Source organism: Nipponia nippon, unplaced genomic scaffold (genome assembly GCF_047370975.1).
Source record: "Nipponia nippon isolate SJK-2023a ecotype South Korea unplaced genomic scaffold, ASM4737097v1 scaffold_15, whole genome shotgun sequence".
NCBI lineage: Eukaryota > Metazoa > Chordata > Aves > Pelecaniformes > Threskiornithidae > Nipponia > Nipponia nippon.
The window spans coordinates 13058031-13085524 of record NW_028262331.1 but is presented as its reverse complement, the minus strand read 5'-3'; the positions used below and the strand labels follow the sequence as shown (position 1 = coordinate 13085524).

General features: G+C 56.2%; 5 protein-coding genes and 2 non-coding genes across 11 annotated transcripts in view; 2 read left to right on the top strand and 5 right to left on the bottom strand.

The window, feature by feature from the left end:
* Positions 1–87: 87 nt before the first annotated feature.
* On the bottom strand, positions 88–2718 carry RPL23A (ribosomal protein L23a). Of its 2 annotated transcripts, XM_087751689.1 has the most exons (5): positions 2600–2718; positions 1914–2094; positions 1392–1568; positions 924–993; positions 88–153 (listed from the first exon to the last, which is right to left on the bottom strand). In XM_087751689.1, the coding sequence occupies exons 1-5, from the start codon at positions 2622–2624 to the stop codon at positions 139–141; spliced, it is 468 nt and encodes a 155-aa protein (XP_087607815.1). In that variant the 5' UTR covers positions 2625–2718; the 3' UTR covers positions 88–138. The 2 variants fall into 2 exon arrangements, with proteins under 2 accessions (XP_087607815.1, XP_087607816.1); XM_087751690.1 differs by lacking the exon at positions 88–153 and having other exon boundaries at positions 945–1082.
* Positions 1068–1134, bottom strand: LOC148056366 (small nucleolar RNA SNORD42). The gene has a single exon (XR_015703613.1). It is a non-coding gene; the product is annotated as a small nucleolar RNA SNORD42 (small nucleolar RNA).
* On the bottom strand, positions 1667–1740 carry LOC148056365 (small nucleolar RNA Z17). The gene has a single exon (XR_015703614.1). It is a non-coding gene; the product is annotated as a small nucleolar RNA Z17 (small nucleolar RNA).
* Positions 2719–2729: 11 nt separating the features above from the next.
* RAB34 (RAB34, member RAS oncogene family) lies at positions 2730–5921 on the top strand. The gene is made up of 11 exons (XM_087751685.1): positions 2730–3039; positions 3700–3825; positions 3908–3999; positions 4368–4433; positions 4629–4730; positions 4797–4861; positions 4933–4984; positions 5166–5247; positions 5341–5431; positions 5519–5626; positions 5705–5921. The coding sequence occupies exons 1-11, from the start codon at positions 2770–2772 to the stop codon at positions 5770–5772; spliced, it is 1122 nt and encodes a 373-aa protein (XP_087607811.1). The 5' UTR covers positions 2730–2769; the 3' UTR covers positions 5773–5921.
* Positions 5922–6142: 221 nt separating this feature from the next.
* Positions 6143–8163, bottom strand: LOC104012777 (uncharacterized). The gene is made up of 6 exons (XM_009465175.2): positions 7462–8163; positions 7174–7314; positions 6919–7012; positions 6694–6840; positions 6499–6594; positions 6143–6385 (listed from the first exon to the last, which is right to left on the bottom strand). The coding sequence occupies exons 2-6, from the start codon at positions 7294–7296 to the stop codon at positions 6258–6260; spliced, it is 588 nt and encodes a 195-aa protein (XP_009463450.1). The 5' UTR covers positions 7297–7314; positions 7462–8163; the 3' UTR covers positions 6143–6257.
* Positions 8164–8311: 148 nt separating this feature from the next.
* PROCA1 (protein interacting with cyclin A1) lies at positions 8312–10458 on the top strand. Its single transcript, XM_087751686.1, has 4 exons — positions 8312–8678; positions 9422–9554; positions 9663–9797; positions 9882–10458. Exons 1-4 carry the CDS (start codon positions 8465–8467, stop codon positions 10390–10392), a joined length of 993 nt encoding a protein of 330 aa, XP_087607812.1. The 5' UTR covers positions 8312–8464; the 3' UTR covers positions 10393–10458.
* Positions 10459–11543: 1085 nt separating this feature from the next.
* The window catches only part of SUPT6H (SPT6 homolog, histone chaperone and transcription elongation factor), a 30358-nt gene continuing 14407 nt past the window's right edge, over positions 11544–27494 (bottom strand). For 2 of the 4 annotated variants that reach the window (XM_087752354.1, XM_087752356.1), the window contains exons 14-37: positions 27347–27476; positions 27089–27239; positions 26511–26665; positions 25717–25912; positions 25232–25371; positions 25036–25153; positions 24319–24395; positions 24008–24143; positions 23443–23580; positions 22933–23100; positions 22286–22413; positions 20975–21182; positions 20347–20494; positions 19952–20094; positions 19040–19180; positions 17983–18178; positions 17613–17851; positions 17226–17339; positions 16613–16737; positions 16015–16127; positions 15525–15602; positions 15270–15436; positions 13715–13902; positions 11544–13534 (exon numbers count right to left, since the gene is read on the bottom strand). In XM_087752354.1, coding sequence (XP_087608480.1) covers positions 13348–13534; positions 13715–13902; positions 15270–15436; positions 15525–15602; positions 16015–16127; positions 16613–16737; positions 17226–17339; positions 17613–17851; positions 17983–18178; positions 19040–19180; positions 19952–20094; positions 20347–20494; positions 20975–21182; positions 22286–22413; positions 22933–23100; positions 23443–23580; positions 24008–24143; positions 24319–24395; positions 25036–25153; positions 25232–25371; positions 25717–25912; positions 26511–26665; positions 27089–27239; positions 27347–27476 — 3584 coding nt within the window. In that variant the 3' untranslated portion in view covers positions 11544–13347. Of the gene's footprint in view, positions 13535–13714; positions 13903–15269; positions 15437–15524; positions 15621–16014; positions 16128–16612; positions 16738–17225; positions 17340–17612; positions 17852–17982; positions 18179–19039; positions 19181–19951; positions 20095–20346; positions 20495–20974; positions 21183–22285; positions 22414–22932; positions 23101–23442; positions 23581–24007; positions 24144–24318; positions 24396–25035; positions 25154–25231; positions 25372–25716; positions 25913–26510; positions 26666–27088; positions 27240–27346; positions 27477–27494 lie in introns of those variants that run through there. The other 2 variants (XM_087752357.1, XM_087752358.1) reach the window with 2 other exon arrangements.

The following is a 27494-nucleotide window of genomic DNA, read 5'->3' as shown; positions in this document are numbered from 1 at the left end:
GCCCCTTTTACTGAAATGAAGCCCCAAAAGTTTCCCGGGCGCTCTTTCGCACAGGCCATGCTGTCACAAAACACAAGAGCCCCTCAGTGGTGTCACAGGGTTTATTATCCTGTCTGTACAGTCCTTGGCAGATGCAGTTTAGATGATTCCAATCTGGAAAGGAGCAAAGCATGTTAAAACAGATGTTACAGCGGCAGAAAGGCAGAGCCTCCACCACAGAAGTCACTGCCAGGGCTGCATCTCCCTGGGATTCCTGTCCCCCAAGGACAGGCTTCTTCCTCCCAGACCTGCCCAAGTGCCTTACACAACCGCTTTAAACATTTACTGCACCGTGACCCCGTGCTAATCCACACCCGCATCCCCCTGCTCCAGAACATTCCCCCACTGCCTCCTGTTGACCTTGACCACACCGAGGACTGAAGTGCCTGCCACTTCCAGCCCCCTGCCCGGCAGAAACCCCTCCTCCCAGGCCGGCAGTGCAGCAGTGCCCCTGCCCTAATGGTGCCCCTGGCATCATTTCCCCCTGTTAAATGAGCTGCCAACAGCACTGGCCAAGAACACTGTTAGGACAAATGCTGCGTCAACCTAGAAGCTGCAGGGCAGTTTCTGCATCCTCCCCACTAATACTCTGGAGCTCTTGTGGTCCTGTGGAGCGGAGCCTCTCCCTGGAGGAGTTGAGGAACAGCAGCAAGTCTCTCTCAGTAACTTTTCCCACCTAACCTCACGATCTTCCAGGCAAAATTGCATTTTGCCAGATGATGTGATCTTGCTTCTGAACACCAAGATCCTGTCTAACTACATGGACACTCCAAAGAAGTGCCACCGTGCTTGAAGCACAAGTACCTCACCTGTACGCCAGGACAAACAACCGGGCACAGGAGATACAAGACAGCAGGAGCTGCCCAGTTTCAAAGATTTCTCACCTTGTTGGCTACATCCAGCGCATCGTAATCCGGAGCCAGTCGGACATAAGCCTTCTTCTCCCCATCAGGCCTAGGAGGAACAGGAGGCATCAGTACAGAGGCGCACAACTCCTCCCACCTGCTCCACGTTCCTGCTATAGCAGTGTGCATCAGTGGTTCCTTTGGAAACATCACTTTACTCAGTGGTAAAAAACGTTCACATCATTTGCACAAGACATTAGAAGAGCTCCCTGATGAAGCCAATCCTCTGGTCTGCCAACACTCCCCACTGCCACTAAGATATGCTCAGTCACAAGTTGCATTTCTCAAAACTTTAACACTGAAAATGCCATGGAGGTTAATCCCACACCTCCTGAGAGTACCCACAACTGCTGAAACTCACACGTGTTCCCACTTTCTGCTAAAAGCCACCCCAGGCTCTTGAGGCATCTCACACCCACCAGTGACCTACTTTCCCCCTCTGCTCACCTAATCAATGTGTTGACCTTGGCCACATCGATATCATACAGCTTCTTGACAGCCTGTTTGATCTGGTGCTTGTTTGCCTTGACATCGACGATGAAAACCAGAGTATTGTTATCCTCAATCTTCTTCATTGCCGACTCTGTGGTCAAAGGGAACTTGATGATGGCGTAATGGTCCAGCCTGCAGGAGAGACCCTGCGGTTAGCAGAAGGCTGGCAGATACTGCCTCTGCACTTCAGCAGCTTTCAAATACCACAGGTGCCATCTAAGAAAGTTTGGGGTGCATCAGTTGCCAAAAAAAGTTCTAATCACAAACTCTCAGGCTTTGGTCGCTTGAAATCATCACCTGCACCTCAAGTGACCACCGCTTTGTCACCAAGCTGTGGCTCAGCTCCCTGGCAGCACGCTGGCAAGGTCTCACCCTGGGACCTGCAGCAGAGCACAGGTCCCCACACCAGCCCACACACGGGGCTGCTCCCACCCCGCAAGCCCCGCAGCAGGGCAGAGCCCAACACCCCACACGTACTTGTTTCTCCGTGGGGCGCTCTTCCGGGGGTACTTGGGCTGCCGCCGCAGCCGCAGGGTCTTGGGCCTACGGAAGGTGGGTGATGTGCGGATCTTCTTCTTCTTGTGACTGTGGACCCCCTTCAGGACGGCCTTCTTGGCCTTCAGCGCCTTAGCCTTTGCCTCTGTCTTCGGAGGCACAGCTGTAACAACAGCTCAGTCAGCACAACCGGGAACTGCAGGACCAGTGTGTGCTTCCCTGCCTGCCCCAACGGGCCGTGGCTTCCCCCATCAGACAGCTCAATGAACGGGGCCTCTCCAAGCGGCCCGTGCTCCCTCATCCAACTGCGACCAGCCCCAAAACGCCCAACGCGGCTGAAGTTTCCCCTTCCCCTCCCAACAAACCGGTCTCCCACCGCACCGACGGACAGGAGCGCCCATTCCCTCGCCAGCTTCCTCACCCCCCACAGGCCCCGAGAGTCCCAGCACCGAGATCGGGGCCCGCCCTCCCTCCCTCAGATAACCGGACTGGGCCCGCCAGTGCAGGCCTCTCCCGCCACCTCCACGTGCCCGCGCCCAGCACCGGCCTGCGGCCCTCCCTCACCCCCCGCACCGCTCAGCCCGGCCCCGCCGCGTACACCCGCATCCCGGGGGACGCCTCGGCACGTCCCCCCCCGCCCCACAGGCCCCGCTGCCCCAAACCCTCACCCTCCTTCTTCGCCTTAGGCGCCATCTTGGCCAGGCAGAAGCCGAAAGGGGCCGCCTGCCCCGTACCGCACGGGCTTATACCCCCAAATCTCGCGAGCGTTTGCCCCAACTCTCGCGGCGCCGAGGGGCTCGCCGGGAATGGTAGTACTTGCGGGCTGCCTCATCTGCGCATGCGCATAAGCTCCCCGCGCCCGCGGCGCCTCATGGGAGTTGTAGTCCTGCGTGCCACCACCCCCCGCCGCCCCGACAGCGGGGGGGCCGGTATGAATCCCGATGTGGGGGCGTTACCGGGGTCCTGTCGCGCCGGCAGCACCGCAGTGGCCCCAGCCATGGAGGAACCGGGGTCCTGGCCCCTCCCCCGGGAGGCGGGGGAGGGGCCAGGACGCCGGTTCCTCCGCGGCAGGGCGTGCAGCGCCGAGCACCGCTACCGGAGCCGGGAGGTTCGCGGTAACGGGGACCGGGATGGGGCGGAGAGGGCTTGGCCGTGGACCGGGATGCGGGAGGGGGACGACGGTGCACGGGGGGCACAGGGACAGCCACACTCGGGGAATGTGGGGACCGGTGGGACACGGGGACGGACGTGCACTGGGATGCCAGGCTTGGGATGTGGGGACAGCTGGGACATGGGGACAGTGGTACCCCGGGACGTGGGGATGGCTGGGACATGGGGACGGCTGTGCCCCGGGGTGTAGGGACAGCCACGCCTGGGGACGTGGGGATGGCCGGGATGTGGGATGGCCGTGCCCTGGGATGGCACACTTGGGATGTGGGGACGGTCTGGACAAGGGGACAGCCATGCACAGGGATATGGGGGTAGCTGGGACATGGGGACAGCTGGAACATGGGGACAGCTGGGACATGGGGACAGCCACACCTGGGGATCTCGGGGTGGCTGGGACACAGGGACAGCCATGCTGGGGGACATAGGAACAGCCAAGACATGGGGACAGCTGTGTCCCAGGGATGTGGAGACAATCAGGATAAGGGGACAGCCCCGCTTGGGGACAGAGGGACAGCCGTATTCCAGGATGCTGTGCATGGGGACGTGGGGACAGCTGGGACACGGGGACATTGCCGCTCCCTGCTCCCTCCGTTCCCAGGTCTCGCGGTGGCCCTCGGCCCGTCCCCGCTCCCCCCGGCCACCCAGCCCACCGCGGCAGCCCCGCGGGACGATGAACATGCTGGCTCCGGTCCGCAGGGACAGGGTCATCACCGACCTGCCCCCGGTGAGTTGGGGGGACACTGACCCGGTGGCAGCCTCGCTGAGCCCCGTGGTCACACTGGGGTCCCCCTTTGTCCTCCCGACAGTGTTTTCGGAAGGAGGCCGCCCTGCACGCCCGCCCCGCCTTCCACCCCACGGTGGCCAGTGCCTGCCAGGAGCAGCGGACGGGCACTGTGGGGTGAGTCCAGGGCGATTCGGGGGCCCCACACAGGGCGGGGGGCGATGGGTGACAAGGGGCCCGTGGCCCTGCCAGCCCCGCGTGGGGGGTCCCCGAGGCGGGCGCCGCGTGGCTGCCGGCGCTGCCCATGTGCCGAGCCCTGCGTCACGGCGCAGGAATGCGGCGCGGGGGGAACACGAGGGTCCGGGCTGGGCTGTGGCTGGCGGTGGGGAGGGAGAGCCGGGCTGCGGGGCACTGCTGGACACGGGGGGCTGCGGGGTGACACCCCCCCACCCCATGAACCCGCCCGGCCTGTGGGGACAGCGCGGGGGAGGCAGGCAGGGAGCCCCCCGCCCTGCTGAGCGGCTGCACGTCCCCTTGCCCTGCAGGTTCAAGATCTCCAAGATCATCGTGGTGGGGGACCTCTCGGTGGGGAAGACCTGCCTGATCAACCGGTAACGGGACCACCCCGGAGAGGGTCTGTGGGGTGGGGGCAGGGGAAGAGCCGCCCCACAAAGGGCAGCAGCACCTTGGGCTGAGCCTGGCTCCGGCCGGACTCTGGTGCGGAGCACCCCCAGGGCAGGGGGCACTGAGCCCCCAGGGGTGGGGCATGGGGGGCCGGGGGCTGCTGACACCCATCTCCCCCCCAGCTTTTGCAAGGACACCTTTGACAAGAACTACAAGGCGACCATCGGGGTGGATTTTGAGATGGAGCGGTTTGAGGTGCTGGGGGTGCCCTTCAGCCTGCAGCTGTGAGTAGGCACCAGCCCCCCCCCGCGCACACCTGCGGCCCCCCCTCACCTCCCGCGCCCCCCCAGGTGGGACACAGCTGGCCAGGAGCGCTTCAAGTGCATCGCCTCCACCTACTACCGGGGAGCGCAAGGTGAGGTCCCCACCATGTCCCACCCCACCGGCTGTCCTCTTCCCCATCTCACCCCTTCTTCTCCCCCCCAGCCATCGTCATCGTCTTCGATGTCAACGATGTGGCGTCGCTGGACCACACGCGGTAGGTGACACGCAGCCAAGGGGCTCAGATGGGACTGGGGACGAGCGTGGGGGGTGATGGGGATGGATGGAGAAGCAGGAGCTGGGCAGGAGGGCACGGGGCTGCTGGCAATGCTGCGGCGTGCGAGCAAGAGGGTAGCGCTTGGCCATGAGCCACCAGCCGGTGACAGTGGCCCCAACAGGCAGTGGCTGGCTGACGCCCTGAAGGAGAACGACCCATCCAATGTGATCCTCTTCTTGGTGGGCTCCAAGAAGGATCTGAGCGTGAGTGTGTCCCCCCTCCTGTGGGTTCCCTGCGCCCCGGCTTGGGGGGGGGTCATCCCCGCCACCCACCCACCACCCCGGCTCGGTTGGCAGACGCCGGCGCAGTACAGCCTGATGGAGAAGGATGCTCTGAAAGTGGCCCAGGAGATGCAGGCAGAGTACTGGGCTGTCTCCTCGCTCACTGGTGGGTCCCTGGCCGGGCAGGGGGGATGCGGACCCCAGGGTTTGGCCAGGCAAGGGGACACTCAGGGGGTCTTGTCCCACGGGGCAGGGGAGAACGTGCGGGATTTCTTTTTCCGTGTGGCGGCACTGACCTTCGAGAGCAGCGTGCTGGCCGAGCTGGAGCGCAGCAGCGCCCGCAAGATCGGTGACACCGTGCGTGAGTACCCCCCGCTGGCCCTGCAGGGGTGCCCCCTTCACCCCCACCCACCCCCCTCCCACCCCTCTGTCCCTCCAGGGATCAGCAGCAACGAGAGCGACCTGTACCTGTCGGCACCCCGCAAGAAACCCAAGTGCTGCCAGTGAGGGGGCAGCCCCTGGCCCCCCCTGCGCTCACGCCTCTGGACCAAAGAGGGGCTGCCCCGGCCGGCCCCAGGGAGCTGCCCTGGCCCCCCTGGCCCCCTGCCTGCCTGGGCACCCGCGGCCGGGGCAGGCAGGAGCACAGTGCAGCTCCTTTAGCTATGCAAACCCAGGTACCACTTGCAGGGGGAGACTCCCCCGAGCTCCTATTTGTCTTAATAAAACCTTTTTTATGCTTTTTAAGAAAGGTGCGGGGATGGGGGCCGGGGCTGGCTGTGGGTTCTCCAGCTCCCAGGTGCAGCTCCCCAGGTTCACAGGCTGGTGGGAGGATGGAGCCAGGGGAGGATGGCTGCTGCCGAGGAGGGTGAGCATCTCGGGTACGGTGGCAGCGAGACCACGTGGTGGATGCCCCGGGCATCCCTGCCCCGAAGAGCCAGCAGCCCTGCACCCACAGGGGGACATGGGGGGACACAGCAGGTGCCAGCCCCCCATCAGTCCCAGCCAAACTGGTGGCGGTCGAAGTGGGGCTGCAGGCCAGGGGGGACGCAGTGGGCACACTTGTATCTCTCCCGGATCCACCGCCCGCCCTCGCTGTCCTCGATGCAGATGGCGGTGACACCTGTGGGACATGGTGGGGGGGGGCTCAGTGCTGGCCACCATGGGGTGCGGGGACAATGCTCCTGCTGCACCCACGGGTGCACCCCAGGGTGCCCCAGTACCCCCCCCTCCTACCTGCCACGACCCCCCCCAGCCGCTCCACCAGCTGGATGGCTGCTCGCATGGTGCCTCCAGTTTCCACCCACTGGTCCACAAGGAGGATGCGCAGACCTGGGAGGGGGCAGAGGCTGCAGCTGAGTGCCTGGTGCCCAGTGCCCGGTGCCTGCGCTGGCTGCCCCCCGCCATGATGGGAACACCCTGCCAGCTCACCTGGCGAGATGGCATCGGTGCGGACCTCCATCACCTTCTCTCGGCCCGAGTAGTCGGTGTAGGGCTGCGTCACCGTCTGCACGCAGAGGTGCCCGGCTTTGCGGATGGCCAGAAAGCCTTTCCGTAGCACGGTGGCAACAGCAGCACCTGGGGGTGGGCACGGCACTGTCAGGCCCCACAGGGCCAAGGGATGGGGGCCCTGGGCTCACCCACATCCCCCCTCACCCAGGATGAAGCCCATGGCATCGATACCAGCTACCATGTCGATGGGGTCTCCCTGGAAGGGCTGCAGCAGGTCAGCCACACAGTCCTGCAGGCCCTGGGGAGAGAGCGGAGGTGCTGGGTGCCTGCAGCCCATCATGGGCACCTGCAGCCCATGTGCTGGTACCTGTGGCCACGGGTGGGTGCCCTGACAGCCCCACAGAGCCGCAGCCCACCCAGGCACCCCCATGGGCGCCCTCTGCCCCGGGTGCTGTGTACTTGCGGGTGACAGTAGAGCCGGGAGGGGTCCAGCCAGGCGTAGTTGGGACCCTTGACGTTGGGGGCCATCAGCACCAGGTACCAGCCCTTCTCTCGGGCAGTGGGGACGTGGCACAGGTCCATGTGTGGGGACCACAGGCACTGCAAGCACCGAGCACGTAACGGGGGTGAGACTCCCCATCCGCAGTCCCTGCAGGGCTCCCTACAGCTTGGTGCCCCCCACCCTCCCCATCCGCACCCCCCACATGGGTACCCTGGGGTCCCAGTGTGCCCAGGTCAGCTCCATACCTGGGTGCCGGCAGCGAGGCTGAGCCGAGTGGGACGGTGACGGGGAGCGTCACAGACAGCGACAGCTGAGCGGGGGCAGTCCCTGCGGCGCTGGGCCCCCGCCAGCACCCTCGGCCAGCTGGGCCCTGGGCCGGTGCCAGGCGGGCGCCCTGCCCGTGGGCCAGCGATGTGCCCCCACCGGGCTCTGCTGTCCCAGCCAGGCGGTTGTGTGGTGGGGAGCACCGGGGCTGGGGCATTCGCACCCCGCGTGGGTGTCCCCAGTGCCCAGCCGCCTGCACCAGCAATGCCAGGGCACAGTGCGGGTGGCACAATGCCCGCAGTACCATAGGCGTGAGGGTCGGCAAGCCAGGGTGGTGGTCAGGGTGCAGCCCTGCAGCCTGTGGAGTCTCGGGCACCACGGGGACTTTCCGAGGCCACGTATGTTGCCGTTGGGGTGTCCGGGAGTCATCCTGCCCCACCGAGCACTGGCACCCTCGGCCGCCCGGCACGCCAGATCCGTGCCCGGGTTGTCAATGGGCTCGGTGGCGGGGGAGCCGAGGGAGGCGAGCGCTGGCAGCCGTGCTGGGAGCTGCCGGGCGCCTGCGGGCTGCCAGCCCAGGCTGGGCACGGGGCACCGGGGCTGCCCCTGCGAGAGGCACCGCGGAGCATCCGTGGGACGGGACACGGGGTCTCAGGGAGCATCGGTGGGACGGGACGGGGTGTCGCGGGGAGCATCCTTCTCCCGTGGGGGCCGCTCCGGGGCTGGGGCCCGGTGCGTCACGGGGCGGGCGCGTCGCGCCGCACATCACCCCACCGGCTGCCACAGCAACGGGGCCCGGCCCCACCGGCAGGGGCGACCCCTTTCCGCGGCTGCCGGCCCGGGACAGCCGCGGCTCCGGGGAGCGGCTGCAGCACCCGGCTCTCCGGGCCGCTCCGCAGGCTGCCGGGCCGTGGCGGGCCGCCCCGCGGGGGCGGGCTGCGCCGCGCTATAAGGCGGCCCCACGGCGGCGAGTGGCGCGGAGCTATGTGCGCTCCGGGGCTGCTCCGCCGCCGCCTCCTCCTCCTCCTCCTCCTCCTCCTCCTCCTCCTCCTCCTCCTCCTCCTGGCAGCCGCCCCCGGAGCGGCCCCCGGCACCGGAGCGGCCCCGCCGGGACGGCCCCGCGCCCGCCGTGGGCTCACCTACCCCGGGACGCTGTGGTGCGGCGCCGGCAGCAACGCGGACGTCTACGAGCAGCTGGGTAAGGGCGGCCGGGCCACTGCTTCCCATCCCATCCCAGCCCCAGCCCCAGCCCTGTGCTGCCCCACCCCGTCCCAGTCCCAGTCCCCATCCCAGTGCTAGGTCAGTCCCCATCAATCCTAGTCCAGTCCCATCCCAGTACTGGTCCAATCCAGTCCCCATCCCCGTGCTAGTTCAACCTGTCTGTCCGTCCCAGTTCAGTCTGCATGCCAGTGCCAGTCCAGTCCCGGTACACCTCTGTCCGGTCCCTGGACAGGGCTGGTCCATCCTGGTCCCCATGCTGGTCCCATCATTGTCCCCATCCTGGTGCTGGTCCAGTCCTGATCCACCCTCTGTCCCCAGCCTGATCCCTGGTCCATCCTGCTCCCATTCTGGTCCCCACCCCAGTGCTGGTCCAATCTGGTCCACTCCCAGTCCCTTTCCTGATCCCAGCCTAGTCCCTCTCTTGGTCCTGGTCTGGTCCTCGTCCCCATCCTGATCCCAGCCTAGTCCCAGTCTCATCCCCACTGTGGTCCTGGTGCAGCCTCAGTCCCCATCCCAGTGCCAGCCTTGTCCCCACCCAAGTGCCAGTCCAGTCCCAGCCCCTACCCATCCCAGTATGATTCCAGTCCTGTCTCAGTCCAATCTAATTCTGATCCCAGCTCTAGCCCAGCTCAGCCCCAGCCCTGATCCCAACCCCATCTAGCCCCAGCCCATGCGTGCGGGCCCCCCCAGCCCTGCCCGAACCCCGCACCTTCCCTGCAGGGGAGCACCGGGACACAGACCGGTGCTGCCGGGACCATGACCACTGCCAGCATGTCATCCACCCCTTCACCGCCCGCTATGGGTACCGCAACCTGCGCTGGCACACCATCAGCCACTGCGACTGCGACCGCAGGTGAGCGGCCCCACGCCCAGCTGCGCCCCGCAGCACTCCTCCATCCCGGGGGTCCCAGCCCCTCCAACAGTCCCCCGGCCCCCTCACCCCGGCTCTGCCCCGCGGCAGGTTGAAGGAGTGCCTGCGGCAGGTGAACGACACGGCCTCACGGGTGGTGGGACAGGCCTTCTTCAATGTCATCCAGGTGCCCTGCTTCGAGTTCGCCTACAAGGAGGAGTGCGTGGAGCCCTACCTCTACGTCTGGTGAGTGCCCCCCACCGTGGGGACTGTCCCCCCGCTCGGCCCCGCTGGGGCTCGCCTCACCCCATGCCTCCTCACTCTCTGCAGGTGCAAGGCGTACAACACGGTGGTCGTGGCGGTGCCCAGGGAGCCGGTGCTGTACGAGTTCGGTGGGGAGCTCATCGACCGGGCGGCAAGGCCTGGGGGGTTCCCTCTGAGCCCCCTGTGGAGCAGCGTGGGCGGAGGAGCCGTCCCAGTGGAGCATCATGTGCCTGCCCGCCTGCCGTCCCCCCCCAAGACAGCCAAGAAAGAGAGGAAGGGGAAGAAGAAAGACAAGAAAAAGAAGGGGGAAGGTCTGAAGAAAGGCCCTTCCAAAAACGGGGAGCCAAGCCATCCTGCAGCTGCTGCCCCCACCGGGCAGGACCCATGGGCCCCACTGCCTGACGTGGGGGAAACGGCCAACACCATCCTGAGGGATGCCCCAGTGCGGGAGGGCTTGGGCAGGGAGCCGTCCGCAGCCCCTCCACCCCTGGTCCACACCGCCAGTGGGAAGAGGAGGAGGAAGGAGAGAAACAGAAAGAAGAGGCTGAAAATCAAAGCTGAGGCAGAGCCTGCATGAGAGCCGCAGCCCTGACTCCCCCCTCGCGGGTCTTGGCTGTGTAATAAAGTCGATTGCTTGAGCAGATGGCGCAGCCTCGGCCCCATCTCTGTGGGGAGAAAGGATCGCACCGGGGGCCACGTCCAGGGGAAATCCCGGGGCTGATCCCGCTTGCGGGGCTGCGGGAGGAGCAGCACCTAGAGCCGGGTGGGTACTGAGGGTTTGAGCTGTTCCTGACCAGCTCACATCATCCTCCTGGGCACCAGGGACAGCAAGTCGCTGCTCTGGCTGGGGACACAGTGCCCGTCCCCATGCCAGCATGGGGCAGAGCCCTGATTTCTGCTCCCCTGCCACAGAGGGTTGAGCTCCAGCTCCCCAGGGGTGTATTTCTCCTGAGGACCAGTTAATAATCTTGCTTAACCTGCTGCCCTTTCCCAGGCTGGGAGAAGCACGGCGCTCCCACTCCAGCACTGACTCCTTCTCCAGCCCCCAGCAATGGCAGCGAGCAGCAGGGGCTGCTCTGGGAGGAGCAGGGGCCTTGTCCCTCCCCGAAGGCTCCTCAAACATCATACAAGAGCTCTTTGGAGGAGGACAATAAAAGCTTTTCCAGTCCTGGGACAAAGGCGGACACTGCCTGGGCAGGGCAAGCTGCCTGCATCCCCGCCTGGCGGAGGGTGGTCGCAGCCAGACTTGTGCCCCGTGCTGATAACTGGGCTCCTGTAGTGAAGAGTTTGAGGGCAGCGCCCAGAGATGGGGCATTGCCACCAGCTCCTGCAAAGCGCTTCTGAGTGAGGAGCGTGGTTTGGCCCAGCGTCCCCTCTCCTACCCCGTGAGGCCAGTGGAAAGATCTTCCCGCACCAGCACCACATTCCAGAATAGGGAAAAGCTGGGGCCACAGGAGCTGAGTGCCGTCTCCTGTTTTGCCACGACACGGCCCTGGGAGATGAGACAGCCCAGAGAGCAGAGCTGCCCCATGCAAACCCCACTGTTCCTGGAGGAGCGTGGAATGCGATCCCAAATCCCTGAAATAAGTGGACCACAAGAGCCTAGGGGGGAAATACCAAGGTTGTAGCGAGGCATCGCACCCTCTCCAGCACTGCTAATGGGTGCAAGGCCCTTGCGGCAACCACAGCGTCACCATGGGAAGCACAGACATGTGGCAGGCAAGCAGCTTCCCAAAAGTAGAATTTTTATTGACGGTAAGGGAAAACTAAAAACAAAGACAGCCAAAAAGGAGCCGACAACGCACAACTAGCCCCTCGCCATACAGGTCCGATACATCCCTGGTAAGGAGCTACTCCCAGTCAAATTCCCGTCATACAGAGTTTCATAAAATAAAAAAATAGCATAAGGTTAGTACGCCTGCAACCCACATCAGCCGCGGGCCCCGAGCACGGTCCTCCAGCCTGGCCGGCGCGGTTGCAGGGGAGGAACACAACCCTGCCAGCCCCTCAGTACAGCTGAGGAGACGGTGGGGAAGCCAGGACCTGCATTTCTCTGTGGAAACAGCTTTGCTTTGTCTCCCGGGTCGCTGCCATTCTTCAGGAGCATTTACATGCAAAACAGACCTTTGTTTCTTAAGATCTGCTGTTCTTGCTCATTTCCTAGCAAGAAGAGGCTAACCAGGAGCACTTGGAAGGAACAAAGACTCTGCTTCCATAGAAAATCCCCTACTAACAAAGCAAGAGAGAGGAAAGTGTGTGCAGCAGGAACTTTCCAGTTCAGAAATGGCTCTCAGCGCTGGCAGTCGCTCTGCAACACCGCAGCGGGCTGTTCCTGACGTGACCGAAGTTACCTGCATTATCTGCCCCCCTCCCAGGCCCCCCAGGGCCTCTCCCAGCCAAAGAGACATGGGCCCCAGATGTCGGTGTGATGTCTTTATATGACGCATTGAAAACAAAACATTATTCTTTATCAGCTCAACAGAAATCAGCTTCTCTGTGAAAGTTTCAGCACACAGAGGGCAACTCCAAGCAACAAAGGAAGAAGGAGCATCGACTTTCACCACCGAACTCTGCTTCTAAGCAAATCCATTGCTAAGAGGAGAGGGCGGGCAGGCAGCACAGGGTGCAGGCAGAAAACCTCTCGACTAGCGTTCAGTAGAAACACTATTTATTCACCCCTCTTCGTTACAACTGGGCAGGGTTAAGCGGATACGGAGGAGGATGTCATGCACTCCCGGTTGGCTGCTCTTGCTGCGCTTTAGCCCACGTGTCTGTCCCGCGCTCGGGAAAGCTGCTGTTGGCTGGTGTTTTGCTTTGCAGTCTGATGAAAAAAATCAAAACTAAATAAATATTGTTCCAAAAGAAGCCAGAGGAGAGAGCAAGCCTTTGGTACGACAGCTGCGTTTCTCTCCGGCAAGACCCCAAGCCCCAGAGCTGCTGTGCAAGACCCCTATGAACACAGCTGGGGGTTGGCACAGACCACAGAGCCTGCTACACGTGAAAACATGAAGCAAACAACAACAGAAACTTTCCGAGAGCTCTGGTTTGCTTGTCACAACCCCCGTGACTTTGCTTTGTGCTCTCAGGGCAAGGAGAGGTGACAGTCAGGGTTTGGGAGAATCCAAATAAAACAGGCTCACTCCAGGCCGATGGTCTGCACTTTCAGCTACGTTTGCTTCCAAGTCTTTGCGGTGAAAGCAGACTGTTGTGCACGTACAAGGACAGATTCGTTTGACCTCATAATTACTTTGCTGAGCTTCCGAAGTGGTGAACCAGGGCCTGGAACGCAGAGGCCGCTGCAGCGTTCCTTCCTATGATATATTTTTATATATATAGTATATCTATTTAGACCAGCCCTGCCGAGTCTATTCATTTGCTCAGGTGCACGTCACCAAGAGTCACTTCCCACCATCTCACGACGTATAAAACAGGAGTTATGTGGCTAAGGGAAGGGAAGTTGTTTTCAACTGTTCACTCTCCCTTCCCCTTCCTGGAGAAGAGAGCAGATGTTACTGCTCAGGTCCAGCACGGCCTATCGATCCATCTCATCCAGCAGCGGCGTGGCGTCCCCAGCGATGGACATGGGGGTGCTCTCGATCATGGGGCTGGGAGATGGGCGAGGAGTCAACCTCTGCTTCTGTTTCCTCCGTTCAGCCTCCTTCTCCTGGAGCCACTGCTCGGCCATCTTCCCCCAGTCGATTGCAGCGTGACTGTTCGTCCTGCAATGACACAGGCAGAAGTGAGACATGCTAGCGGGAGAGCTTCCCTGCCCTCCCTTCCCAAGGGTCCCATGCAGGAAGGCACAAGGTAACCCCACCACGCTGGTTCCACAAAAATCAACAAAAGCAATCAAGGTGAGACATAGACAGATACGTGCACCCAGCGCTGGAGCCACTCACTTTGGCTGCTGCCTCTGCCTGGAGCTGGACGATGGCTGCGACTGTGTCTGGGACTGGGTGGACTGGGGTGTTGTGTTGGCCTGGAGCTGGTACTGGGGCGTTGTAATCGGCTGGCTGGGGGTAGTGTAGGAGTAACTGGGGGTCATCAGAGGGGTGGCCACCGGTTGCTGTGCTGGAGTCGTGAAGACCTGCAGAGAACAGATACTGTTAGGGGACAGAGGGCAGACCCTGCTAGGCTGTGGGGCAGACATCTGGCATGCTCCGCATCGCCCTACTCGCCCCGGAGGCTGGTGCGCGACCTTGCAGCACACTCCCAGCCCTGCTGGAGCCCCTCATCTGGCAAGGAGAGGTTTGCAGTGACCACTGCCCAGGGAACGGGGGGCTGCAGGGCAGAAAGAGCCCTGGAGCACAGGACATTTGTTTCCCTGAGAGCTCCCGATTGCCCACCCAACCCGGACCAGCAGGGCCACTGCAGCTGCCTTCCGTGTTCATCTCACCCAGGGTACAAGGGGAGATGCTTAAGCTAAGCAAAGGTAAGGGCTGCAAGGGGTGGGCACAGGAGACACGGGGCAAGCTAGCAGAAACGATGTTCTGCAGTGGGCATGAAGAACAGATGAATTCTTCTCCTGTGGGCTGCAGAGAAGGCACAGCAGCTCCTACATCCCAAGCTGGCTGGCTCACCGTTTGTCCCATGGAGTGCTTAGTCTCTTCACCTCCCTTTTCCTTCAGATTGTCTTGATGATTAATACATTGAGTTATCCACAGTCCCTGCCTATCCCCAGCTCAGTGTTTACTGTGCCAAACTCCGTGAAAGCCTCCAAGGTGGTCTAAAAGAGGATCACTCCTCCCTGCAAGCCTTGTCTTGCAGCACCTCTTCATTAGGTCTCTCTAATGGCTGGGTGCATTTTTTGTACCCAGGCACCTCAGTCCTTCTGCAGCTGGATTTAGTCTCAGGGTCAGCTGGCAGCATGGCCTGGGAGGAGGCAGGCACCACCACACGAGGAAAGGCTTCAGCGTGAGCTGAAACTGTCCAATTCCATCTTATTGCCTGCAAAGCCTCTGGGTGTTTGGCCAGGCTGAGGTGTTTGCCTGCTGGTGCAGCTCAGAGATTAGCAAGCTGAGCTGAAAAGCCCTGCAAACTCAGCGCATAGTTTCACAGCTAATCTCTTCCACTGGCAGCTCACGTTGCCAATTCAGGGGCACAATCAGAAGGTTGTGTGCCCTGACTGCTGGATCTCGCCTCTCCACCCTGCCAAATTCCTTGGGGGCCAGACCAACTTGCGACTTGCTTCAACTCTCCCCAGAGCAGAGCTGTATTACCTGCCTCATTTCCTCAGCCACAGAAGGCAAGAAGAAACCCAGTCCAAGAATCCAGCCAGGCTCCCCTGTGCAGCACCACAGGTACACAGCCAGGACTGGATGATCCCAGGCAATGAGTAACCCCTTACACTCCCAGGGGAGCCCCCACAGGATGGTTTCTAGCAGCAAGGAGAAGCCAGTGCTCAGTGCTGAGTGCTGAGAAGCACCTCCTCTCAGAAACTTAAGTGACACCTACATGGTACGCGCTGCTGCCACCTCCACTGCCTCCGTAGCCAAACTGACTGGATGCCCACTGCGCAGGGGTGGCATTTGGGTTCTGTCCCTGGCCTGTCACGGCAGCGATGGCACTGAACATCTGGGAGGTCATGTTCTGCGGTAGAGCGTTCACTGCACGGGTCAGGTCTGCAAGAAAGACCCATCATGTTAGACAAAGCAGAGCCTGGAAAAGGAGTTCGCATCCCAATTCCAACCAGGAAAGGCCCGCACTGACCTGCCAGGTTAATGTTAGCTGGAGTAGCATTAATGGAGGCTGGAGTTCTGGTCCGACTGCTACTGCTGGGGGTAATACCTGCATAAAATATAAACCAAGAGAGATACATTCGTTCTCACAGAATAGCTGCTATTGGCCTGAAGCTCAAGATTTGAAAAAAATGCAGGCAACACTTGTACTGGCAAGATGCTATTTTACCAGGGAATGGCGTATGAGGGTTGTATGGTGGGGAAGGCTAAGGGAAAGGGACAAGTCCAGCTTTTGCTGCATGGCCCACTTCGCTGAAAGGTTAACTCTCAGGAGAGCTCTCAATGGGGCCATGGAAGCCAAACACTTAAACACTGCTTTGAAACTTCCCACATATAGAAAATACTAGGACACATTTCAGGGACAAAGAACATGAAATTTGGTATTTTCCTTTACTAACTGCCCCTACTGTGTGACACCCAGGAAACAGACAGCTGAGGTACTCAGGTTTTCGGATGCTCACCTGGAACAGGGTCCTGATAATGATCCTTAAACCATCGGAAGAGTCCATTCACGGTAGGGAAGACCTGGCCCCGGTAGCGGAATCCTTCTGGTGTCACTGTCACATACTCTATCCTGTGAGGAGCAGTGAATGCATGAGAGCACAAGAGATGACAGGCTGCTTCAGAGCCATACCTGCCACTGTACAGCACCCTCACACTAAGAGGTCACAGTCAGAACAGGTAAGACCTTACAAACTCAGGCGATGGCAGTACTGATAATGAACAGATAGACCTACCCAAGACACTTTCATTTTGTTTTCAAACCATTGCTCCAAAATACCACGCCTTTCCATGCAAAAAGCTATCAATCACTGCTATATGCCGGTGACACCCCCTGCACAGGGCAGTACTGCTTGTGTCAGCCAGCTGGTTAGAAACATAAGTGTCTCCTGGGTGAGCTTTACTGCTAGACATGGGTCCATCAGGAGGCCAAACCCTGGGTAAGGGGAGGCCTGACTTGTGGGGATACTGACAGAGCTGGAAGAGACACTGGCAGCAATAACTTGAGGTGTGGTACTGAGTACTTAGCTGCAGCTGCTGGGCTTGCCTCTCACTTACCTTGGTTTGCCTCGAGGCTGATATCCCAAGAGGAATTTGCCAGGTAGATCTTTACAGGCACTGATAAAGTAGGGAATAAATGTTGGCTTCTCTTTCTTGGTCTTTATCAGCAGCTCTTCCAGCTTCTAATTAGAGAGAGAGGAAGAGAAATGCTCAGGGAGAGCCTACATTTTTAGGAACACACAGAGCCTACCCTCCATGCTGTGGTCAGCCCTTTTTCCACCCAGCCCTGATGCTAGCAATCCAACAAGGACCACCAACTGCACTGTTTCTGCGCAGGGTTGGTGCACAAATGTCACCAGGTCACAGAAAGCCAATTACTCTCCTTTCAGTGATATTTGCTGACACGGCAACCCTTTGCTGCTCTGGCACACCGCTGTAGCACACTATACTCCCATTGCTGTCCTAACTCCACTGCTCCCAGACAGAATCCTCCTGACACCTACAGCTGGAAAGTGACTGCCAAGCCCCAGTGACAAGAGGAAGATCAGAGAGCTCACTCCAGCAGCAGCTCGTGCCAGACAAAGAGTTTAAGACCTGTCCTGAGACAAAGAAATTTATATAACGCTCCTGTATCTTCTACAGAAGCTACCACACCCTGGGACAGGCTTACCTTCTTATCTCCGCCGTTGCAGTCCTGATAGTATTTGTGATTCAACAGGTCTCTGGCAAAAGAAGCCATTGGCTGGACGTAGCGAGCAACAATTTCATCCAGGTCTTCAAACTCCTTTGAACAAACATATTTAAAGAGGTATTTAGGGTGCATGATGAGGAACTCTTATTCTAGTATACAGCTCTCAGTCATACATTCTGCACAGCAAGGCTGGATGCTTTGAGGAAAAGAATAAAAGAGCTAAGTATCGTCTAAGAATCTGGAGAACTGCAATGGAAGTTACTCTCCAACAGTCCGAAAGCAGCTGCAAGGACAGAAAGGCTGTGCCAACCTGTCCCTGCCAAACAGGTACTTCTCCTTCCCAGGCATGCTCTGCAGGGCTCTTACCTCTGTGTTAATCCAAAGCGTGGAGCCCAGGCTGAAGGCATTCTCCTTGCCCTCTTCTCGGACATCCACGTGCTGGTAAATCCCATCGTTCACCTTCCAGGTGACAGTCAGGTGGTTCTCCCCTTTGCTACTTGGCCGAATAATCACATCCCCTTGGTCCATGGTCTCCATCATCTTCTCGGCTTGCTTGAAGCTAATGTTGTGGAATGATGGGTGAGCAATTACTCTCTTGATGTATGCTAGGGGACAAAGCAGAGCGTTTAGGCTTCCAAGAGGAACTGCTTTATTGCAACTATATGTCTAATTGTGCTTATTCCCTGAAGCACGCTGGGAAGGCTGGCATTACGAGGGAGAGAAAAATCAGACTCACTTGTCCGCTGTTGCTTTCTTTTCAGGTCTTCTTCCTGTTTGTGATCTGCTGCCTCAGAGTCAAAGTCGTAGTAGGTGTCTTTAGGCAGTTTCCACTCATTGTTCTTATCCATCAAGTCTGAGGTCCTGCAGGTCAGGTCTGCACTGAACTTTTCAATGTCGATCTTCATAATCCTGCAGTGAACGGTCATTCCTACCTGCAGGTGAGGGGCAGGCAAAGCTGATCAGCAGGTTTGGCTGATACGCTATCCTCCCTGCACTACAGAGCAATCAGTGCGGGGTCACGCTGCCAATAAGGAGGTAAAAATTACCTCACATACTTCAGACTGATACAACCTTTAAAAGTGATCCTTCCATATGAACCGAAAATCAACTGATCCCCAAGATGACTAGAATCAAGAGAGATTAAAGGAAAAATGGGCAGTTCTCCAGCACGTCTGCTGCTTGTGCTCCATACCACACAGCAAACTGCATGTCTGGAGGCTGAGGTTAATTAAGTTTGCTATTTTACCTATCTTTAACAATGGGAACAGCAAAACTGGACTTCAAGACGTGAGGGAAAGTAGTTAAGTCTGTTTAGAAAGAGTGGAAGATACCCAAAGGATTGCTCTAATAAAATGGGAAACAGAAAATATGACCACAAAAACTGCAATGTCTTAGTGCAGTTAACCGTGCTGAAGTTAATGACTCTCTGAAGAAGTGCTAAGAGACCTCTGAGCTTACAGGATTATCCATCACCTGCATGGACTGTCAGGGAGACCCCAAAAGACAGCAAAGATGTTAAACCTCTATTTTATCATGTGATAAAGACATATGATTGTTTCTTTCAGAACCCCAGCCCCTGTCCTGAGCAAGATCTCTCTGCCGAGAGATTTGCACTGTGGGAGAAGGACACTAACCAGAACCTGAACTTGCTGCTGATTTAAAGTCCTTAAATGAAAATAAGGTTTGAAAAGTCATTTGGGGAACAGTGTTATTAACCAAACTCTGAATCTTTGGTATTGGCTCCAGGCTCTTCCAGCTCTTGCTGGATATGTGAAAATCCACTGCTTTCATACCTTCACCCTTTCTTCTGGCCGCTTGACCACCTTATCACTAAGAAATTTTGTTGGGATGAAGCCAGCGACACCATTATCCAGACGTGTCTTCACTCCAATGGCCTGACCTGGGCAGGAACCGCTGTCAAAGTGGTTCCAAACCTTGAGCAAGACAAAAGCAGAAGTCATTCAGCATGGAAACAAAATAGCCTCAGCAGCTCACACTCAACCAAGTCCAAAAGCTGTGTCAGCAAACTGGTGCAACCAGGAGAGACGTGTGGAAGGGCAAGGGATGGAGGACTTCAATGAATGCTACCCACTAATGCAATCTTACTACTTTGGTTCTGCTCAGCTTATGGGGCTTTGCAACCAGGAAGGTCAGAACATTTTCAGACCCTGAACACAAGCCTGCAGCTAGGGCTGGTTTCTAATGAACGCTATAGGGTTTTAAAGCCGTGGATTACCAAGGCTGGAATTCAGCAGTGTTTAGAAGAGATCTAAAGTAGAGCTGCATTAAGCAGCAGGGAGTCCAGATAAGTTCTTAAAATTGAGAAGGTGGCAGAACAACCTTCTGTTCTCAGTGTCACAGGCAGTTTCTCTGCATAAAACACAATCCTGGACCACAAACAAGCCTGCTGTACGTATTTGCAAAGAACTGGTCAGCTTAGCCCCAGGGCCATTTCACTCCTAGCCCAGTTCACTAAAATCCATAATGTAGCCATAAAGGACCTATCAAATCTATACTGAAGTAATTAGTCAAAAGTGGAACAGATTATATTTGCAGCCAAAGGCCACATTCAGGTTTGGATCCTGGGGCACTGCAGACACAATCTTGGCTCTGATGCCTTGCCTCCCAAGAGCCCTACAAAACACCGAAGCCTGACGATAGCAGACTCCTGACAAAGGCAGGCCCATTAGGAGAAGCAGCCCCACCTCGCTGAGCTCTGGGAAGTTATCCTGCTGACAGAAAGGACACTGCCAAAGGCCAGTTTCATCGTTCCGTATTGCCTGGTCATAGCTTTCTCCTTGCGGCCGCCTGTGGGCTATCCCAGTCACGTTGCAGATGATCATTTTACCTGTGGTGTGATGGGAGAGAAGGAAAGAATGAAAAACTGAAAGCCAACTGCAGGGCTGGGCAGTTCCCTTGATCTAAGGGAGTTGTTCGTGAAGGCGTTAGGACAGCACCCAGGTACTTGAAAAGCTGCTTCACATACATGCAACCATCGCACCGTCCCAACATCGCCTTTACCAAGATCCCTCTGCCCCACCTTTATACATCCTAAGTCAATTTAGGATGACAGAAACTAGGGATGTAAACAGGGATGTACCTATATAAAAAGTCTCCGGAGTTTCTTTGGTCAGCATATTGAAGACCTCTTCTGTGTTTGGAGAACGGTATGGGGTTCTCAGGTCCTTGTACCTGCAGCTTAGTTCAGCTCGAATGTCATATAAAGTGATATGCTTGTCACCGTAGCCCTGTGTGGTATTCAAAGGTTATAAAGCCATGAGCAGCAGGAAGGAGGTGAAGGAGGTGAGAGAATCCAGTATAAGTTATGAAAGAACTCAAGGAACTTATCAAACAGCAAGTTTAAAAAAAGAGGAATGCATAGGGTACCATCAAACTGTGGAACTCAGTCACAGGATGTTGAGGAGGTCAAAAGTACCAATACATTCAGAAAAAAGTTAGATAATTTCAGGGAGAACAGCTTAAATGGTCTAATTACCATCTCCTGCCTCCTTCCTCCCACTGCCCCAACTGTACTTTCTGTAAGCATTTACTACATGCCATTGTCAGACACTGAATATTTGTCATGGCTGTTTATACATTTTACAACGGCAACAGCTAAATGCTTAGCTCCTAAAAAGGATAAGGGTCACCAGCTAGAAAACATAAGAAACTGAGCTGGGCAGCAGAGCTTCCCCTCTGTTTCTCAGCACCAGGAACCCCCAGCGCACCTGTCTTTCCAGTTCTTCAGCAAAGGCATCAAGATCCAGGTCTTTCAGACGCTCGGGGTTTTCCAAGATCTCCTCTAAAGCCCCTGCGGGATTAGCGTCCTCTGCCGACTCATCGTATTCTAAGGCATCCACTGCCATTTTTCTTGCCCATTCGTAAGTTTCAGGATGGACCCTAGACCCATCTAGGACTTCGATGTAGGAATCAGTACTGAAATGAAACCAACGCGATGTGCAGATAAGGACTCTGCAGGGTTCCAGAGTCACCTGCTTCAGCTCAATGATAAATCACACTGTTGAGCACCACTACTGGCTATGTGGCTGCTTTGCCACTGCTGCCCTCAGTGGAACAAACTACTCTAAAAAGGACACAATGAATTCCTCGTTGCTAAATCAGCAGGAGCCAAGACAAGACATGACAAATTCCAGCCAGCAGTTCCTGCACAGCAAAGCTACAGCCAGACGTTTTGGATGCTATCTAGATTCTATCACTTTGTGTGCTATAGCTGCTCTATGACCACACAGCTCTCTACAGTTTCTCTCCTCATACAAATTAAGTGTTGCCAACTGGCAGTGCAGCCATCCGCATCCAGCTGTTTGCAGGAATCTACACTTTCCCCCCGCACGTCTGGGATTTGTATCCTGCAAGAACCAGGCACCTAGCGCGGTGGGATCACTCAGCGTAAGGATTCAGGCAGGTGTCTTTTCTCAGACTGCTTTTCAAAGGCAAGAAGGATACTGTACCAGCCCTAGAGAAAGCATGTTTCCGACAAGCGACCCTTCTGCGCAAAGCAGTCAGCTAGAGATTTAGAAACTAGGTTACCACTGTCCTCCAAACACACATCTCGTTTAGTTGCCTGCAACCTAATGCTCTACAAACTTCCCAGTATTGCCACTAGTTTAAGAGGAAGCTAAATTGCCAAGTTATGCCTCAAGTTTGAAACTTTAGAAAAATAAAATACTGATGGAAGGACTAGGCAGAAACTAAGCAAAAGTGCACACAGGTTACTGACGGACGTGCATGACGACTTATGTTAGGGAACAACTGTTTTTAGTTTAGTTCCTTTTGACCACAAAGGGTCTTTCAAACCATATCAAGCTATATAATTAATGTTCTGCAGCTCACATTGCTGTGTGAGTTTAGCTGCCCTTAAGAATCAGATTAATAACCAGCAATATCTGAACTTGGCCAGTGATCAGAGGGGCCACACAGAAGCTCCTGGGAACACGGACTCCACAGAACAAGATTGCTTCAGCCTGTCGCTCATGCTAACTCCATACCTCGTATGACATTGAACGCAACCCAATACCCACCTATCACCCAGCGATGCTGTGTCAATTTTGATGAAGCCAGCACAGTTGATAAACACCTTGGGTCCCATGTGACACATCGTAACCAGCTGGGTCCTGTTCTCCAGACGCGTGTTGTTTTGTTTTAAGATCTGGAGAAAGACGTAACAGTATAAACCCTGGTATTCAAACACAAGGGTTCCCCAGGAAAAGCAGAGGACTCACACCGGACACTGAAGTGTTCAAAGCATCTGACATAATCAAGCCCATCACAACTCATCACTTGTTGCCCCCTTTCATTGTATGAAAGGAGACGACTCCCCATGGAACAGCTCCAACTCTCAGGAAAAGTGTTGGCTTCTTGCCTTGTGTTTTCTACACTACGGAGGCATCTTGGTACTGTAACAGTGCATCCGTTCCTGTGGGTTCAGGAGCTAGCTAGGATTGACAGATCTGCTGAGTTGCTTGGGTCTATCAAGGACATAAGCCCATGCACAGCTTCAGGGTTCGGCACAGTGAGATAACACATACTAAAACACACGCCAACGGAGCTGTCAGCTGCATCTGGCACACGGGACCCTGACTCAGCTCGTAGCAGCACTGCCATCAGGCCAACTCGCACATTATTGATGATGCATTGTTTTTGTACGCATAGACAGAAGCCTCCTTACCTTTAGCAGATGAGTGCCTTTGCGTGGTCCCAGGCCACACACATACTGCAGCAAAGCCTGGCTGTGAGGGTGAGCAATCGCCCGATTGACATCCACTCCCACCTCATTCACACGGTTTATGAATTCGCAGTAGAGGGCATTCAGCAGTTCCTCCTTCACCACGTGCTCCTGACAGAAAGGAGAGCTGTTAGCCTCGCAAGGAGATGTGTGCAACACTTTGCCATAAGCAAGCTGAGCCAAACACAACAGAATGGCTCTGAGGAGCTGTACTGCACCTCAGAGTTACCCCTAAGAACAGCCTAAAGGCAGGAGGCAGATGAGCTGACGGGGGGGAAGAAAGGAGAAGAGAAGAAAAAAAAAAAAAAAAAGGTGCTGTGTAGCCTGAACATGGCATAGAACAGGCAGAACTTGCACCAGTTCAACTTGGAATACTTTTCTTTGGCAGCAAACTGTCCCAGGCCTCCCAGGCCACTTTCTCTTGCAGAGAAGGATCTCTCAAGGCAAAGTTACCTGCAGAGGGTGGAGTTTTAGGCAGAGAATATCCTCATCGGAGCTGCAGACCTGGGCAAACTCTATGAGGGGGTCCTGAATGCGGCGAGCAAGGGAGACGGCTTGACGCAGCAGAGGTGGGTAATCCCGGAACTCGTTCTGCAAAAGGCCAGAGAATGAGGGAAAACCCTGATGGTGTTTTCACACTTTGTAGCACAAGTAGCAAAGACACATCAGACAGGGACTGGAACTAGGGAAGCATTTGGTGCTCAGGGCAAAGAGAACTGAGGTCAAAGGCTCCCAGGAACTCTGCTGCAACTAGGAATGAAACAACCCCATCCACTCAGCTGAGCAAGATTCATTTCAGACTACATCAATATCTACTTTGTACATCTGCTGGTGCTGATCTCTTCAGGGAAGTCTAAATAAGACATTTTGCCTTCACCCAAAAGATCAGTACATCACTATCTAGATGGATTACATGACGCAGCAGATGACAGAAGGCAGGGTCAGCACAACAAATGGAGGATGAGACAGCACAAATGAGCGACAGAATAAGGGATAGCTAGAATAACAGAAGGTTCACCTCAGACTTCTTGCTGTTCATGTAGAGGATGGCCAGTTCGTTGTCCACCAGCTCCACCCCGATAGAGGACAGCTGCTGCCCTTGATCCAGCTCATGAACAATTCTTTTTACATCCTCCATCAGCATCTGAGCATCCCTAGGGAGAGATGGCCAAGGGGATGAGGGGAGAGTGCAAAGCTGGGTCCTGAAATCACTTAGGGAGATAACCCCAATGGGTGACCTCACACCACAGACAGAAACAATGAAATGTGGACAGACATGAGGAAAGGACTGCAAAGAGACTGGAAAGTGGAAGGAACACAAAGACTGACCTGTTCTCGCCTGCAATTGTCACCACATGAGGCTTCTTGTTCAGGAGGAATTTTTTCAACGTTTCAATATCCTGGGCCTGGAAAGGGAAGTAAGACAGGTCAGAGTAGAAAAGCTAGAGGGTTTCCGTACTGGGCTACCAGTCCTGGGCTCCTATTTCATAGGGCAAATCCTCACCCACTGCCACCCGGATCTGCCACCACGACATGAACGTGGCTAAATGCCGTCTCCACAGGCCTTGCAGCTCCTGACTACTGTAAGGAGAAACAGGAAGGCTCTGCAGGGCAAAGACTGATGGCCTCATGGTCTGGTGTTACAGGAAATCATTGTAAGTAGGGAATGGAAGTCAAAAGCATGCCCCAAGCTCCAGGAGGTCGCAGAGCCTCTTGCTATTATAATGTGATCAGGGAAAGGGGAGAAGGTTTCTGTAACTGGGACCACAGAAGCTCACAAAACCCCAACACTAACAGAACGCAGTAATGGCAAGGCCCCACCACTCCCCGTAAGAGGGGCAGAAGAGATTAATCAGAATCTAACTGGAAATAACTGTTTTGCCAGAATAATTACAGGGTGGGAAAAAGGCAGTATTTTTGCATGCGAGAGTGACGAGGCCTGAGCTGTCTTCAGCCTGACTGTTCCTCTCCAGCCCACAGTGGATTGTACGGTACCAAAAGCAACATCCAGATATTTATCTCGGCAATAGCCGCACCAAGGCTCACCTTCTTTTCCCTCTCTTCCTCACGCCAGGCATTCCTTCTCTTTGTGAAATGTGGCAATCGGAGGAAGTCTGTAACCTCACCCTCTCCATTAACAAGGGCACAAAACACGGGGTGGTCCCTGAGAAACAGAGATCACTCAGACATGGAGGACTGCTAAAGCTGAACATGGATCCAGAGGCAATTCCTTTCCTCCTACCTGGCTGAGGAAAATGCAATGCCTAGCACCCGAATCCCCTTCCCTTGGTTTTCATCCATGAAATCATCATCTTCCTCCACTTGCTGATCAGGACGGTATGAAGCTACTTTTAGCCAGTTGTACAGCTTCCGGCTGCAAGCCTGGTAGAACAGAGAACAGGAGAGAGCAGTGAGAAAACCCACTGCAGGTGCTTTGGCATAACCCTTCTCTGGAGGGAAGGTCATGTATTCCTCAGGGCAACAAGACAGTATATTCTGCCAGGACTGGGATCAGCTCTGCAGAACCATGGAGCCCATCTTCCCTCCCAATGAGGTATATGCTCTTCTCTCCATCCTTGGGAAAGGACCAGACTCAGACCCCTGCCTGCCCCCTCCTCCTTCCCAAATGCCTGTGCATGGCCTGTCAGTAGCTCTCCCCAGCATGCTGCAGGACTGTCAGCACCTGTAACCCCAGCTCTGACTCAAAATGCCTGTCCCCCATCTCACCTTGAGGACATACTCTTTGGCCTCCACCAACAGCTTGTTCTTCAACTCTTTAGCCATCTGCACGTAGAGGAACTGGTTGAGGGACCGCTCGATGGCCATCGTACGCTGCCGATTCCACTCCTGCACCTGGTGGCTGAACTCATCCCGATAATAGAACTGTTTGATCTCCTCAAAGTACGTCTGGTCGCTACCATAACTGCAAGAAATGAGAGGGGGAGATACAGAAGGGCTCCAAACACCTGCACTGACACCACCACTGGCAGATTCCTGCACAGGGATGTGATAGCAGCACCTCAGTTTCAGGAAGCTGCCTGGAAAATTTAGAGAAGAGCCAAACCTCCCATCAAACACTCCTTTAGCTGCAAAAGCTATGCTGCTAGACAGATCGCAGCTGAATGCCATGCTAGCAGCACAGAGAGGCCTGGTCAGCGCAACACAGGGTAACCCACAGCCACTCCAGCACACCCATATTGCACAGTGTGGCTGCTCAGATGCGCAGGGAGGGAACCAAGGAGCCACACAGTGAGGGTGGCTGGGAAACAAGCGTCATCTTTCACAAAAATCCTACAGGCTTCAGGTTGCCTTCAAATGAATAAGCCAGATGTCTGCTCAAGTTTTCACTAAGATGAAGAAAAAAGCAAGACCCTGAAAGGCTGCTTGGCTTTAAGGTGCAGGAAAGCACTAGGCCACGGCTTCCAGGAGCAGTGTGGGTTACAGAGGAGCTCTAAAAGCATGGCAGCACAGGATAAATGAGCTCTGCCAAGGCACAGACGGCACAGCCAGTGAGGACTCACCCCTCCACTCCTTTCATGTCAATGCTGATATCTATGGTCAGCAGTGCCTCCTCCTCTGCCAGGCTCATTTTCAGGAACTGGTCATCTCGCAGCTCCTTCACAGGCTTGTTCTTCAAGTATTTAAAGGAATAAGCATAGTGGGCTTCATCAATATCCTGGGAGAGAGAGGAGAGACAGTCAGCATGCACGCAGGGCATTCACGAAGAAAGACCCTTCTGTATACCATAGCAGACAATGGTTTTTATTCAATACCCCCTCAACCCCTATGCCTGCCAGTCTGCATTTCCTTCCCCAGCAGGACACAGTGGAATTCTTTCCCAGTCCCAGAGAAACAGAGACTGTTCCAATAATTGAAGGCAACATCTCAACAGCAAGAATCAGGTCTGATGAAACGCTGAGACTGAAAACGCAGCATGCTGCTGAGCTCGCCTCTGCAACAGACCAGCTCACATGCTGCTGTAAGATTTATTCAATTGTCACTGACGTGGGAGAAGTTTTCAGATGCAAAAAACAAGCATTTGTATGTTATTTAGATCCTTCCCCGAATTGACCCACAGAGTCAGAGCTCCCTTCCTTACCTTCTTCCCCTTTTTGGTTGGTGAAATGTTGATTTTGGCTCTTTCTTGGAAAGTCTGTCTCAGGACCTGTCTGACCAAAGGCTCCCTGGCTATCTGCAAAGCCACCATGTACCGGGCTCCTTCCAGCACTGCTTCAGGGCTTGGGAATTGACTAAAGGCATAAAGGGCAACATGAAGGCTTAGGAATTGAGAGTTCCCCCAGATCCCCTCCCCTGTGTCACATCCGCAGAACCTCAATGAAGATCCCCCCACACTGACCCACACACATAATCCTTGGCCAGCTCCAGGGGCTCTGCGGGGAACTGCTCTGTCTCATGACGCTGGTAACTGTCTCGGAGATTCTCTCCAAACTGTTCAGGTGTCAGACCAAACTTCTTAGCCAGGCCATCTGGGGAAAAAAAAAAAC

Excerpts from the sequence above, each read along its gene's own strand:
- RPL23A (XM_087751689.1), bottom strand. The coding sequence starts at position 2,624 with ATGGCGCCTAAGGCGAAGAAGGAGG. Across the intron at positions 2,095-2,599 it reads GCCTAAGGCGAAGAAGGAGG|CTGTGCCTCCGAAGACAGAG; the intron begins GTGAGGGTTTGG and ends CTGTTGTTACAG. Across the intron at positions 1,569-1,913 it reads AGCGCCCCACGGAGAAACAA|GCTGGACCATTACGCCATCA; the intron begins GTACGTGTGGGG and ends TCTCTCCTGCAG.
- RAB34 (XM_087751685.1), top strand. The coding sequence starts at position 2,770 with ATGCGCATAAGCTCCCCGCGCCCGCGGCGCCTCATGGGAGTTGTAGTC. Across the intron at positions 4,731-4,796 it reads GTGCCCTTCAGCCTGCAGCT|GTGGGACACAGCTGGCCAGG; the intron begins GTGAGTAGGCAC and ends GCGCCCCCCCAG. Across the intron at positions 4,862-4,932 it reads CTACTACCGGGGAGCGCAAG|CCATCGTCATCGTCTTCGAT; the intron begins GTGAGGTCCCCA and ends TCTCCCCCCCAG.
- LOC104012777 (XM_009465175.2), bottom strand. The coding sequence starts at position 7,296 with ATGGACCTGTGCCACGTCCCCACTGCCCGAGAGAAGGGCTGGTACCTG. Across the intron at positions 6,841-6,918 it reads TGCCATGGGCTTCATCCTGG|GTGCTGCTGTTGCCACCGTG; the intron begins GTGAGGGGGGAT and ends GCCCACCCCCAG. Across the intron at positions 6,595-6,693 it reads CACCGATGCCATCTCGCCAG|GTCTGCGCATCCTCCTTGTG; the intron begins GTGAGCTGGCAG and ends GCCCCCTCCCAG.
- PROCA1 (XM_087751686.1), top strand. The coding sequence starts at position 8,465 with ATGTGCGCTCCGGGGCTGCTCCGCCGCCGCCTCCTCCTCCTCCTCCTC. Across the intron at positions 8,679-9,421 it reads GGACGTCTACGAGCAGCTGG|GGGAGCACCGGGACACAGAC; the intron begins GTAAGGGCGGCC and ends CCTTCCCTGCAG. Across the intron at positions 9,555-9,662 it reads CACTGCGACTGCGACCGCAG|GTTGAAGGAGTGCCTGCGGC; the intron begins GTGAGCGGCCCC and ends GCCCCGCGGCAG.